Source organism: Malaclemys terrapin, chromosome 2 (genome assembly GCF_027887155.1).
Source record: "Malaclemys terrapin pileata isolate rMalTer1 chromosome 2, rMalTer1.hap1, whole genome shotgun sequence".
Lineage (NCBI taxonomy): Eukaryota > Metazoa > Chordata > Testudines > Emydidae > Malaclemys > Malaclemys terrapin.
In genome coordinates this window covers 239,062,636-239,077,005 of record NC_071506.1, presented here as the reverse complement: position 1 = coordinate 239,077,005, position 14,370 = coordinate 239,062,636, and the positions used below count along the sequence as shown (strand labels likewise).

The 14,370-nt window shown below is 39.6% G+C and overlaps 1 protein-coding gene across 3 annotated transcripts in view; it reads left to right on the top strand.

Annotated features, from left to right (window-relative positions):
* DYNC1I1 (dynein cytoplasmic 1 intermediate chain 1) overlaps positions 1 to 14,370 on the top strand; it is a 252,896-nt gene that overhangs the window by 213,334 nt on the left and 25,192 nt on the right. For all 3 annotated transcript variants that reach the window (XM_054020391.1, XM_054020390.1, XM_054020389.1), the window contains 2 exons: positions 8,104 to 8,244; positions 13,821 to 13,946. In XM_054020391.1, coding sequence (XP_053876366.1) covers positions 8,104 to 8,244; positions 13,821 to 13,946 — 267 coding nt within the window. The remainder of the gene's footprint in view (positions 1 to 8,103; positions 8,245 to 13,820; positions 13,947 to 14,370) is intronic.

Here is a 14,370-nt window from a genome sequence, read left to right as displayed (position 1 = left end):
TTGAGTTTTGTCCAAGACCAAAGCAATGAATGATTTTGCTTCAGAGCTCACTTTCTGTCAAAAAGCCAAACTGACTTGGGGAAGTGGGTGGAGCTGCCTGTTCAGACAGGATTTTTAGTTTTTGCCCTTTACCTCTGGAGCCAGAGGTCTGGCTCTCATCCAGCCATACGAAAAGAAGATTATGGTATTTTCTAGGTAATTTTAAGGAGCAAAACCAAAGTGAAGTCAGGTGGTTTCAAGTCAGCCTTGAATTTTTCACATTAAGTGTTTCTCATGATTTTGGTTTTCAGTGTAACTGTATTTTAAATAGCGACAGGAAAATATGCTTAAGCAGGCAGGCACATTCCAAACCCTGTTTCTTCTTGCTTATGAAGCATCTTGTGAACAAATCTCCATGTAAGAAAATAAAATAGAAATTTTCTGAGAGGTGGGGCTGGTTTGACAAAAACTGAAAGAGCTAAATTCAAGAGAATGCACTTGTGTAAATTCTGTTGTAATCAGTGGAAGCTTCATGCACATATCGAGAGCAGAAGTTAGCATTAGGGGTTCATCAACCGACACAAAATTAAGTCCCAATCCCGTTGAAGTCAACAGCAAAACTCCCATTGACTACAGTGGTGCAGAATCAGGCTGCTGATGTGAGAGGCTACCGGTGTGGTGCTTCTGCTTTCTCCTGTTGATATCACTCGGCTGCGTGCGTGTGTTCCCTCTGTGTGCTGCCCCAGCTCTGCGCAGATAGCTGACACAGCAGACCCGACGAGAACCCCCAATAACCACAGAGTCTACTAAGATACAAAGGCACCTCGGCCAGGTTTATTGCAACCCTGACACAATTTCAGTTCCCCGTAGATTACTTAGTCTACCGGGCATACTGCTAGAAAGTGCCGCTCGGCAATGGCCTCAGCTCAGTGGCGGGACTTTCCACTGCCCCCTCAGCCGGACAAAGACACCACCCCAGGGATACATTTTTATACACAGGTACAAACAAGTTACACATCACTCCTGATGTATTGAGGTGCAACCCCTCTACGTAGCAAGGTACAACCCCTCTATGCAGTAAGGTGCCGCCTCGCACCTTGTACCTGTTGGTTCGATCAAAACAACTCTATCCATCATTTTACCCTTTTGCCCCTGTCATTGGGATGGGTCGGTCTGTTCCCTGTTATCTGTGGAATGTTCCAGTATAGTGTATCTTAGTATCATGTTTATACTATAACTATGCTAAATGAATATGTATTTCTGCAATATCAGCCCTTTCCTTGCCAACTTCTGTGAGCAGGGCCTGCCTCTTGTTCACAGCTTAACTTTGCTTCATATTAGCACAGTCTTGACCATTACTTTAGTTCAGGCCTCATACTGGGCCTTCATTAGGCCTTCACTTACTACATTGCCTTTACTTACTACAGCTGCAACTATGAAGTATTTCAGAATAATTAAGACTATATAAAAAAAAAATATAAAAAATTTGTAATGCAGCTAATCAACAAAATTTTCCCTCCATCTACTACAGCAACCCCCATTGTGCTCTTGGAAATATTTTGTTATTAGAAGGAAAGGAAATGTGTTCAGAATCCTACAAGATGGGTTCTCTTCAGTAATAATTAAGCTCAGAGTCTGCGGTTGCTGACCCAGGAAAACTGCAGATCTCCTGATCCTACCGGCCACAAAGACTAATCTTGATGGCTCAGTGTAAACTGCTGTTTGGCCACATTAGAGATTCATCAATATTCTCCACCCTCCAGAGTGCAGATCCTAGCAAGTGGCATGTTGAGAATGAAACAACAGGGCTGCCGAGAAGGCATAATAATTCCCTGAGCACAAGTGTGATAGCAGACTGGCCACCCTGTGATGAAATTGTATTTTCTATTTTTTAAAAAGAAACAACTGAGCTTTGAGGGGCCTGATCGCGAATGTTCCTTCCTCTTTCCAGTGAGAACCATGGTGTTGTAATAACTGTGGTCATGATCCCTTGTAACTATATCCATATGATCCGGCATCCCTGCCTCTTTTCACCACTCAATCCCCATTGCCCATCATCCACAGCGCAGAGCAGGAAGAGGAGCAAGGTGGTGCTCAGGCAATGCCTCAGGCAATGGTTGCAGCAGTGGAGGAGCATAGCCATAGCGGTCACCGTGGAAGGGGAGAGGCTTACCACGAGGCCTAGTAGTTTATTTGTTGGCAAAGGGAGGAGAAGAGGAGGCAGAGAAAAGGGGGACAGAATGGTGGGGGTAGGAAATCCAAGACAATCTGTGTTTCTAAGTAAGATGGGGGAGTGAGTGAGCCACCTAATCAAACAGCAACAGCAACATATTTCACTAAGCAAAATATTCCTCCTCGAGGCTTTATTCTTGGGGTTTGGAGTGCACAGGTTACAGGGATTTATGCAGAGCCAGCCCAGGCTATAGTCTTTCCTTAACAACATGGGGTCTGATCCACTGAAAGATTTCAATGGGCATTGGCTCAAGATCTAATTGAAAAGCTCTGATTCTGCTCCCCTATAGCTGCCAGTGAGGTGTTTTACACAGTCCTCTGGCTTTTCTCTGAGTATTTCATTGGGCCTCAGTCTCCATTCCTGCAACATTACTCCACCCTTTCTACCAGCAGATGATCTAAGGTGGAAGTTACCTCCCTAATTGTTGATATGAGAATAGGATGCCAGGTTAGATGTTCTTAATTGTCCTTCAGATAGTCTGAACAGAATTTGGTGGTTGTTTTGCTGAGGCAGCCAGAGTAGTCTTTGGTGCCCTAACATTGGGGGAGTCAGAAGACAAGTTCCTCAGAGTGCTGGGCCCTCTGGCTCCACCCCCGAGCACCCTCCCCCATGTAACAGTATCCAGGAAATGTCCCTCCCTACACCACCTCAAACCCTGCTCTTCCCCTCCCCTTCCCCCTTCCCCCCCCCCCTGCAGCGAGCACACTGGTTCCACTGTAAGAGGGTCCTCTGTGGGAGGGAGATGGGGAAGGATTCTCCGCTAAACAAGGAACACACTAAGCCATATTCTTCCTAATGTCAGCCAGATAAAATCAACTCTGGCCAATAGCTGCCAGTATGTCCCAGGGCCTTTCTCTGAAAAAACAACAATATGTCCGCAGACAGGATTATGAGCTGAGTAAATTGCAAATCAGCCTGCGATGCAGTTAAGGCACAGTCATGGGGCCCTCCGTGGTGCAGAATAAAACAGGTATGATCGGTGGAGCTAAGTGCTGATTTCTGTAGTAACAAGATAAGGATAATACATTTTGAGCTTTTTGAATAACGAGATTCAAATTTATCATTTGATATAATATTGTAATGAGTTATTTACATATAGGTAAGAGCTGCAAGAAAAATTGCTTGAGAAAAACAGCAGTCTTTTAAAAGTTATCAGTGGCTAGTGTAGTAGCATATGGAAAAGTGCCGACTTAATAAAAGGATGCTTTTAAAAATAAAAGGTTAAACCCCCCCACACTAAAGCTTAGCTGATGAATTCAGCAGTTTTGAAGAAACATGGCCCAAGTACAATTGGCCAGCTATATAGCAATATAGCAAAGGTATGCTGAAATCCCGGTCCTCTTGAAATCAATGGCAAAACTCCCATTGACTTCAGCAGAGTCAGAATTTCACCCAAAATTGCCTTTTTCAAAAATACGTGGATTTGGCTGAAGATATTGCTTTCATCTATTTGTTGTGTGTGTAAGAATGATAATGGGGGCTGAAACTTAAGAATGCAAGCTCATTGAGTTTCAGTTCCAGTTGTTTCATAACATTAGCCATATGGTAGATATACAGCTTGTAAGTCAGAAGTTCAAGCAATTTAAAATGGTGTTAAAGTGAACTTTCAATGTACTCACATTTTAATAGTTCCTAGAACTAGTTTGTAGTGATAAATGTGATTTTGAAAATGCTGTTCCTAGAAGTAAGGACTACTCATATGACTAAGAGTTGACAGGCCTGAGCCCTTTGTCAGTGGGTTTACAATAAAGGCTAAGGCCCCAGTCCTGCACTTGTGCACTATGAGTCATCCCATTGAAATCAATCGAACTACACCTCTACCCCGATATAACGCTGTCCTCGGGAGCCAAAAAATCTTACCGCATTATATCGAACTTGCTTTGATCCGCCGGAGTGCATAGCCCCACCCCGCCCCCGGAGCACTGCTTTACCACATTATATCCAAATTCATGTTATATCGGGTCGCATTATATTGGGGTAGAGGTGTACTCACAGTGCGTAAAGTTAAGCATGGGCCTTACTGCTGGCTTGTGTAGAAAGGTTGCCCAGTATTTATTTCTTCTCAAACGAAGGGATGCAGTTCACAGACCTACATTCCCATAACATGTTTTCCAATAATAAGCTAGTGATTGGTTAACCAGGACTACCTCGGCTATTTGCGAGCGTGGAATTGCTTATCTCCTTGTCCCATGTAAACCCACATTCGGATTTATTAATATGAGTCTCATTTTCTAAATGGTTTGGATGCTTCTTAAATGCACATTATTCTGGCTGTCCAGATTTTATCCCTGACTTCAGTTTTGCATGTTCAGATCTTCACTATCATGGTAATGATAATGCTTACCATTTAGACAGTGCTTTTCATCCATCAATCTCAAAGCACTATACAAAGGACGGTAGGTATCATTAATCCCACTTTACAGTTGGAAAAATTGAGTCATATAGGGTGAAGTGACTTGCCAACTGTCACCCAGTAGTCAAGAATAGAACCCAGGTCTCCTGACACTCTTTTCAGTACCTTATCCTCTGGATCATGCTGGTCATTATTCGGTAAATATATTGCTGGAGCTAAAAGGCTATAAAAAGTGAATGACAGAATAAAATAAGAATAAATACAATTTCAGTATTTCTTCAAAATGAAATGTTGATTGCAATCTACTGTGGATAGATTTTGTGCTTCTTAATCACATGGCATTTTGTGACATTTACGGTCTGTAGTACTATATTTGTAGTGTATTTTCTGTGCATGAGAAAAATATTTTCCTATAAGCAATTGGGCGGACTTTGTTTCCTTTAAACACATTATTTTATACTACTGATAAGTTTTCTCCAGCAAATTTGTATGTCTGAAATCTTTAAAACCAGCACAATTTACAATGAAAATATAAAATACTGCATGCTCTGTGTATGTGTTTTGTACACATTGTGGAGTTGTGTGACCTGCTCTGAATTCTATTTGCAGGCTTTCAGCTGAAGATATTAGCTCCCAAGTATCTTTTATAATACTTCTGTCTCCTCAAAACCCTGATCATCACTCAGCCCCCAATTCTGCAAACACACATGTGATTAATTTTAAGCATGTATGTAGTCCCATTTACACTTCAATGGGATATTCATGTGCTTTTCCTTATTTGGGAAAGAATTTGCTCTTGCTATTTTTGTATGTTTGTTTTGTTTGTTTTTGCAACACTAAGACTCCAGAGGACAATATTTAAACTTTTTAGAAAGAGTGCACATCAAATTGAGGTAATTCCTCATCTTGAGCTCCAACTTAAAAATAAAACAAAATATTTGTTACATTTATGAAATAACAAAAGTATAAGGCCAAATATGAACATTTGATCCTGCTTCCACTGGAAGTCAGTGGCTAAACTTCCATTGACTCAAACAGAATTAAAGGAGGCCTATAAGTACTGTCCAATGCCTTTGTGTTTTAAAAAGACACTGTCATGTAATTAAATCTGCAAATATACTGTTATAAAACCTATGGTGGATAGAAATGTTTTCATTCATTCTTTTTATATTGCAATGAAAACACATACATTCCTTGGCAGCGTGTGTGCATGTTTTGTGTGTACACTCACAGACACTGTGGAGGAATATACATACACACATACATATATAATATATAAAACCTAAACACGGCAGCAATGTGTAATGCAGGATGATGGAAAATGAAACAAATGAAGTAAACTCTAAGCAGAGTTGAAGCTGAGCACTCTATTTTTATTGACAAAAATTAATAAAATGCAAAAAGAAACAGCATAAGTAAAAATTCAGTTCCTTCACTTTTAGAAATAATGGTGATATCAATAATGCAGGTAAGAAACTGTTCATTAAAAATATTATTTTTAATTTTAAAGTATTCTTCTAGAATGTGATCCAAAGCCTACTGCAGTCACTGGGAGTCCTTCTATGGGCTTTGGATCAGGCCCTTAAATTGCACAATTTTTATATGCAAATCGGTTAGTGTTATCAGTAGCTTATTAGCAAATAATTACAACCGCATGAGCTATTTCATGTGTTCCCAGCATTAATTTATGTTTTCTTTCCCTTGTTTTATTATCAGGACAGGGTGTATTCTGCAATGACCTTCTTCAGAAACCCCAAATATTTAAAACCAGTATAAAAATGGGCTAACAAAGGTCTTCTGTATGTAGTGTTGTTGTAGACCAATGGGTCCCAGGATATCAGAGAGACAAGGCGGGTGAGGTAATATATTTTATTAGACCAACTTCTGTTGGTGAGAGAGACAAGCTTTCAAGCCTGAAGAAGAGCTCTGTGTAAGGTTTAACGCTTGTCTTTCTCACCAACAGAGAAGTTGGTGAAATAAAAGATACTACCTCACCCACCCTGTCTCTCGGAGGGTCTTCTGTGTAATACTTTACCTCTTACTAAAGTCCCTTTACAAGTGTAGGGTAGAATCAAGACTTCGAATTCTTATATTCTCTTTCTTCAGATCTCTATCATACCTTGCTTATAAAGGCATTAAACGAAACCCGAAGAGCTGTTACAGACAGCTGAGTGGATGAGGAAGACGTTTTTTAAAAAATCCCATTGTTTAGATTTCTGTCACAGGCTATGAGAATATTTAATTTCTCTTATCTCTGGAGTTTTCATTATCATTTAAATTTCATTTTACATTAATTGATCAGGGATTAGTGAAGGCATTATGCAAAAATTAGAATAAGAGAAGCCAGATGCGATGAATAATTCATTATGTCCAATTACATTTTATTTCTGGTGTACTTGCAAACTTGCCTCTGACTTCTAAGGTGTTTTGAAATGACAATGTTCGCTTAAAATAAGATCTGCACCACTTGATTTATGTAGCAACTATAGTCTCCCTGCTTCCCCCTGCCCCCATTTTAGAATTGAATTCTAACCAGTTTTGGAATATCCAGCTACTATCGCTGGAATAATCTGAATCACCTGGGAAAGAAGAGGAGGCACTGTCAGGGTACATCTACACTACAGCGGGGAGTCGATTTAAGATACGCAAATTCAGCTACGTGAATAGCGTAGCTGAATTCGACGTATTGCAGCCGACTTACCCCGTTGTGAGGACGGTGGCAAAATCGACTTCTGCCGCTTTTTGTCGGCGGCGCTTACTACCACCTCTGCTGGTGGAGTTAGAGCGCCGATTTGGGGATCGATTGTCGCGTCCTGACGGGACGCGATAAATCGATCCCCGAGAGGTCGATTTCTACCCGCCGATTCAGGCGGGTAGTATAGACCAGACCTCAGAGTGAGAGCAATCTAAGCAGTCGAAATGACCCCGTGAAGCAGCAGACAAAGAATTCAGCGAGGCAACCCTTTAATATCGCATCATCCGGCAGTCGGTCTCTCCCCAATACCCCTTGTCTGTCTTCCGCCACTGGGAAACAGCAAAGGCTGCTAATTGGCCGCTGCAACAGTGCAAGCGCCGCTAGGTGGCAGTCGCTGCCTTCCATGCAAGGAGCCCCCATGGGCGGCTGCACCCTGGGAATCTCGTGATCCTTATCAGGTCAGCCCACAAAGCTGATTTATTTGTGTGAGCAACATGCAAAGCGCTCCCTCGCCCAGAAACACCCCCCCCTTCCCAAAATAGGCCCGGGAGCTAAGGGGCAGCAGCGCTGTGTACCTGTGTGGAATGTCTCGAGCTAGATTTGAGGCTGCTCAGCAGCTCCCCACCCAATCACCCCATTGCCCCCCCCGCCCCACTGTATTTTATTTATGCCACTGGACCGTTGTTGCCCCATTAAAGCTCCAGTCCCACCTTCTGCAAGGACCTTTCATCTGGGGAAGTTTTATGACACTTGGTAAATGTGCAAAGTTTTTAATTAGACTCGCCAGACAGCCCGAGGCAGCACTAGCGCCACGAAGTCTTCATGCTTCTCTCTGCTTTACAGCACAACAAGCCGCTCTACTCCTTTGAAGACAATGCAGACTATGTCTACGATGTCATGTGGTCACCAGTGCATCCCGCGCTCTTTGCCTGTGTGGACGGGATGGGGCGCTTGGATCTGTGGAACCTGAATAATGACACCGAGGTGAGGCGGGGTGGCGGGGGGAGCCCTTAACCCTGCGCGGGCCGGGGCGGGGGAGAGGAGGAGAGAAATCCCTGCCTCTCTGCCTGCTGCTACCAACCACTCTCCTCCTTGTGCCCGCCAAGGGACCCTGAACTCCCCCATTCCCTGTACGTTTCAACGATCATTGGCCTGCCCGCCTTGTATGTTTCAGGAGACGTGGCTCCAGCCGCCTTGTGTACGTTTCAGGGGACACTGATCTCCCCCTTCCTGTACGTTTAAGAAACATTGAATCTCCCTCCGCCCCCGGTATGGTTCAAGGCTCCTTGTATGTTTCTTGCAAGTTAAATTTACGGGCGAAGGGAGGGAAGGGAAATAATACAATCCCCATTCAAAAAATCAAGCACAGAGCAGCAAATAGATAATGTTTCGCCTATTTGGGAAGGATACTCCCTGTCTTTGGATTTATTTCAAGGCAGATTTTAAAAATCTCTCCCATTTTGTGATTTTTTTTTTCTTTTGGTGCACGGTTTCAGTGAGACATTTAAAATCCCACTGTCTCCCCTCGTTCAGATTGTCACAGCTTGACAGCCCTGTACCAACACCACCGATCTGCCAAGTCACACTCAGGTGGAGTGGAGTGTGAGACTTCCTGGTTTGGGATCTATTTTGAGGAAGCTTTATAAGTCGCTCACTCTTTACGATAAAGGATTGTTTTTATTTCATTATTATTTATTTATTATTAATGATTATTATATTTGGTTTCTGTTATGTCTTCAGTCTACTTCAATGGAACATTAACTCTCCTTCATAATTGTTTTCCCCCCAACATCTCCGGCAAATTGTCACAGCTTGATAGCCCCGCAACAGTACCTCCAACCTGCTAGGAACTTAATGATGCCCATGTGTTTCCCACCACCTCTTACATTTCTTTCAACCCTATTGAAACAGAAAGGGCTAATAGAACTCTTTGCAAAGATGAAGTAGCAAATACTGTACTTAAAAATCAAGCGGCCTCCTTCGTAAATATAGATAGTAGGGATTTTATGTTCCTCTTTATTTTTGTGTCTGGTATAATTTCAATCTGAAACTATGACTCCAGATGTTTAAAAATATGTCTAGGTATTGAATGAATGAGTATAATCTTGATTTGAATTTTCCTTTGATGAATCTTTGCTATAAGAACCATCCCTGTTCTAAATGACCAGTATGTTTTGATTATACCAGCAAGATTCATATTCTTCCATCACCCAAGCACTAACTTTATTTTCAATGGCATAGTACAGAAGTAGAAAACCAAAACAAAAAAATCAGCCTAAAAATAAGGCCACATTTTAATGGACAAGTTATTTTCATTTTCTAAAACAAACGATGAGAACAAATGCCAATATTTTCCCCATTTCCTACAATATTTCTTTAAAGTTAGCTCATTTATTACTATGTCTTTCATGTAACCATGATAGATATACATTTCAGCCAAAGTAAAATACAAGTGCAGTTTATGGTCTCCAAATCAGTGCTGCTTGCCATAAATAAGTGTGGACAGGTAAGAGGAACAAATGCTGAAAACTGTATTGTCACGTGGAGCAGCCATGCCTTTTGAAGTGTTCTGAGCAGGAAGTACTGCAGCCTTTTTAATTAGAAAGCATACAGCTGGAGGATATCCAGGAGGACTCTCCTCAGAATTTCTTTTGGGGAGGGGGAGGAACATATCCTTCAGGTGTTCTCATTAATGCCTCTTTAACAACAGAAAAACCTGTTAACATTTCAAAAAGAAAAAAATAACCCTTTCTGGTAAAATCCCAACCCCTCTGAAATCAATGGGGACTTTGCTGTTGCCTTCAGTGGCACCAAGATTTCACCGCAAGTAATTACCATGAGCCGCCTGGTTCTGCTCCCATTGAAGTCAGTGAGCTGGATCATGTCCTATATGACCAGGCTTACAGATAAATTTTGAGTAAGAAAAGGCGAATGAGCATCCACAAAAATGAATTCAGAGTTTGTTCCTGCATTCTGTATACCCCCTCAGCCGCCAGCAATTTCACAAAGAATATTCATTTGTAAGGGTCAAAATCAGCTCTCACATAAGTGTAAATCTCTATTGAAGTCAATGGTATTATTACAGATTTACAGCAGCGTGAGAGTTGAATTTGGATCTATGAAGGAAAAATTACTATTCCAGTTCTTTAGTAAGCAGAGATGGAATAACTTGAAAATGTCAAGAAATCATAAACTAGCAGAAACTAAATCAGTGGGAGTTTTGGATTCGCAAGGAAAGCAGATCAGATATATAGTCAGTGAAAGAAAACCATACACAATTTTTTTAAAAATTACAACTGAAGGTGATTGATGTTTTCTTTGACCCTTTGCCTGGTAGCTTAAAATTAGGTTATAATGATTATCTATAGTTGATTATTAAAGGATCTGAATGAATTATTCTGTTTACTAATGAAAAATCTTTTCAGAGTTATATTCATTAGTCATTGTAATAAAAATGAGATGACTAACCTGGGAAATTCTTGGGACTCCTTAGCTGTGTTTAAACATACAAAACTTTCTAGTAATAGATGTCAAATACAGATGGAGGAAAATAACAAATATATTAATGGATTTTAATGAGATCTACTGATGAAAAGTGCTATATAAAAGATTGGTAATTATTATTAATAATGTTTTTTGTTTATTTGATTTTAGGAAATCAGCTGCATTAATGTTTAGTTATTATTTTAAAAAATGATGGAGAAAATATAGGTTTTTAAATAACTTACAAAAAGCCTTCCAATTTCTTGAAATATAATACAATTTCTACTAGTCCTCTTCTCTGTATTTATTTAATTCATTTTGATTTATTAAAAGTGCCTAACCCAGACTCTAGATGCTTTTTGATCCAAATGACCATAATCTTTTGACTATTCTCACAATCAAACTTTAAAAGGGGCTGAACTAATCACATGTAGCATTCTGGTTTGTGGGTAACATGTTTGGTTTTTATAATAACAATGAAAGTTATCATTTTTAATTTATTTAACATTAACTCCCCCCCCCCCCAACACTTCTTTACTCTCCTGCAAGTAGTATAATAGTTTTAGAGGTATCAGTATGTCAGATTTTCAGTTAAATTTAGGATGGAAGATCCTGATTTCCCGGTAGTGTGTCCACAACATTTTTTCTAGCTTGGCTTAAAGGTAGAATCAGCATCTAGGTTATTGCTCAGTCATCTCTATTGATTACTGAATTATTGATATTTCAGTAATTATTGATATTTTTCCACTTTGCTGCTCTGTTATGTTGCTTTCAACAGTATTTTCTTTTGCATGGCTTGTGTATTTTGGCTCTGAAACTATGTAGATGGCATTTATTTTGTGAAGTAGATATGAAAGATATCTCTAAACAGTTATTTTTAACACCACATAAGCAACAAAAATTAAAAGCTGAATTATTAGTTGTTTTTTTGGTGAGTGATCTCGCAGTCTATTATCTGCTAAATTCTTATGCCAAAATGGTTATAACCTGACAAGTGTCAGTTTATAACTTTAGATAATTTATAAAGTATTTTAAAATATAACTTTAAAAACATAACTAATGTCATATAACCATTATAAGGTAAATTCAGATCTTTGAAATGTTAAATAGGTGTGTGTAATTCAAACTATCATTATTCAAAGCAGTCAAATCTATTTTAAGATAATGTAGAATAACTATATATCTCTTTGTACAAAAGGAAAAAGGAGGGGTATTCAAATGTTTTAGAACAATTTCATGATTGCTTTGATGCTGTTAGATAAATTTGTTGAGTGGGAATGATTTTTACTAAACCATTAGAAGATTTTAATTTATAGGATCCTGAATTGGTCAGCATTCCCATTGTTTGTTTTTCTGTGCAACACAGGAATAATGCCATATTAACCCAAAGCAGAGGTAGAGTACCTGTATATATTTCAGCATTTTGAAAGGTATAGCTAAAATTCCGTGTCTGAAACATACTCCTTTGAAAGAACTTGTATATCTTTGATCTACTAATTTTCTGAGAAACAAAACTAACTGGTGAAATGGATTAAGTAACTGCTCTAGTGTTCAGTTTTGTTTGTTTGAGGATTTTTTCTATAAATTATATAAAATTAACATAGCCTTAAGAGTGAAAAGAATTGCAGAGACTTCAATGATGAGGAGGGTGAAGCATACAGTATTATCACATGATAGTTTTTATTGCTACTTTATGCCAGGTAATTGGCCTAATAACTCATACATGAGATGAGGAGTTACAGGAGATGCCATCTTTCATTGGTCATATAGCATTGATGGGGTCTAGGCCTGAACCAATGAAGAGAGAAGCTCAGTGGCTTATTTGCATTTGAATACTTCTTTACGGGGGGCGGACAGAGAAGAAGATGTGGTAATCTCCTGCTTTCTGATTGCTGTCCAACTTTATTTCTGAATTACCGTGTAAGCAGATCTATTCTAACTTCTCTTGGGAGGCTCAAGGGCACTGTAGTGCAGTAGTTTACAGGGATGAGGGTTTAGCACGCCAACCCTGTTGTTCTGAGGTACTAGTTTGGTTTTGCAGCCTTTAGTCAGAGTCTGTAACAAAGGGGACTGAGTGAGTTTCCAGATCTTGAGGTGCTAGGTAAATAGCCCAGCTTTAGAGTAATTGTTCTGCTGCACGAGTGACTGTGCACGGTTATTGACTATAGCTGGAGTCTCCCAGGCATTCTGCAAAGGCTCGTCTTCCTACTCTCACTGATACCTCATGCCATTTAACACTGTGGTTTATTTCATGAACTGTACATTAACAGTATGTACACATATGCACATGTGTGTATCTTACACTACATTACCTTATTTTAACAGACAGCCTTGCATTTACACTTAGACTTATTAACATAAATGCATCTACCTAATGAAATGTATTGGATTTTTGTAACATAATCAGTAGTCTAAAAATTGGGTAAAAATCGGTAAAAACTGAAAATGGAGAGCCTTATTCATGAAGCACAAGGGCCTACCATTGAGGAAGAATGAAAAAAAGGGAAAGAATAGTATCGAAACTACAAACGTCTTGTTTTGAACTGATTTTCCTCTGTTTCTGGCCTACCGTGCCACTGAAATACAAAACTACAACCAAAACATTGACGTAGGTCAGTAAAATATGGTTTTCATAAACGCTGCTACCATTCTGTGCATTTTCAAACCCCATTTTAGTATTATCTTTAAGCTTATGAATTTCTGACACTCAGTTGATTCTTAACTCACTTCTTGATCAGAAGTCAGTGAATATTGAGAAACAAGCTTCTGTGGTTTTGCATGTCTCCAGCCAGGAAAAAAATATTTGTGTCACTCACTGCCCATTTACTGTGAAAAAGTCTCCCTTACGCCTCCCAAACAGTCTGTCTGAATCTTCCCACCTCCCATAACTCAGTAGAGCATGTGACTGAAGAAACAATTAATCTTTTTTTTTTCTCCCCCTACACAAGGGATATATGTCACCTCGTGTAATTCTTAGGGACTTGTGATTCATCCACCGAAACAATAACATTCTAAACTAGCCTATTTGATTCACTCACAGCATGATTTCATTAACATCATTATTATTGATGCAATAGGTTCCAACAGCCAGTGTGACAATAGAAGGAGCTTCTGCCCTCAATCGTGTCCGTTGGGCACAGGCTGGGAAAGAGGTAGCAGTTGGAGATTCAGAAGGCCGCATCTGGATCTATGATGTTGGAGAGGTACTTGTTCTTTTTTATTTATTTATTTATTTGTTTGTTTGTCTTATTTGTCCAATATTCGTCATACCACTGACTGTTAGAAAACATCATACATTTATGTGCATGAGAAGGACACTTCCCTTTGGCGATCCAGGTGGTTTTTAACGGTGTCATTGATTTGGAGTGCTACACAACTTTGAAATGTATCTTTAAATACAGCTAAGTGTAGCTGTTTAATCCCAGATCTGAAGAAGAAATCTTGTTCAAATGTCTTGTGATTTATTCTCACTATTTATGTTTTAATGTCAACAAGTGTTTGGTTTTTGGCTACGTTTACTAGGGATAAAAGAATATAAAACATGACAATAGAAAAGGTTACAAAAGATATATAATGTAATATAATAATATTCCAAACACTCACCTCTAGGATTCGCCTTTGCATTGC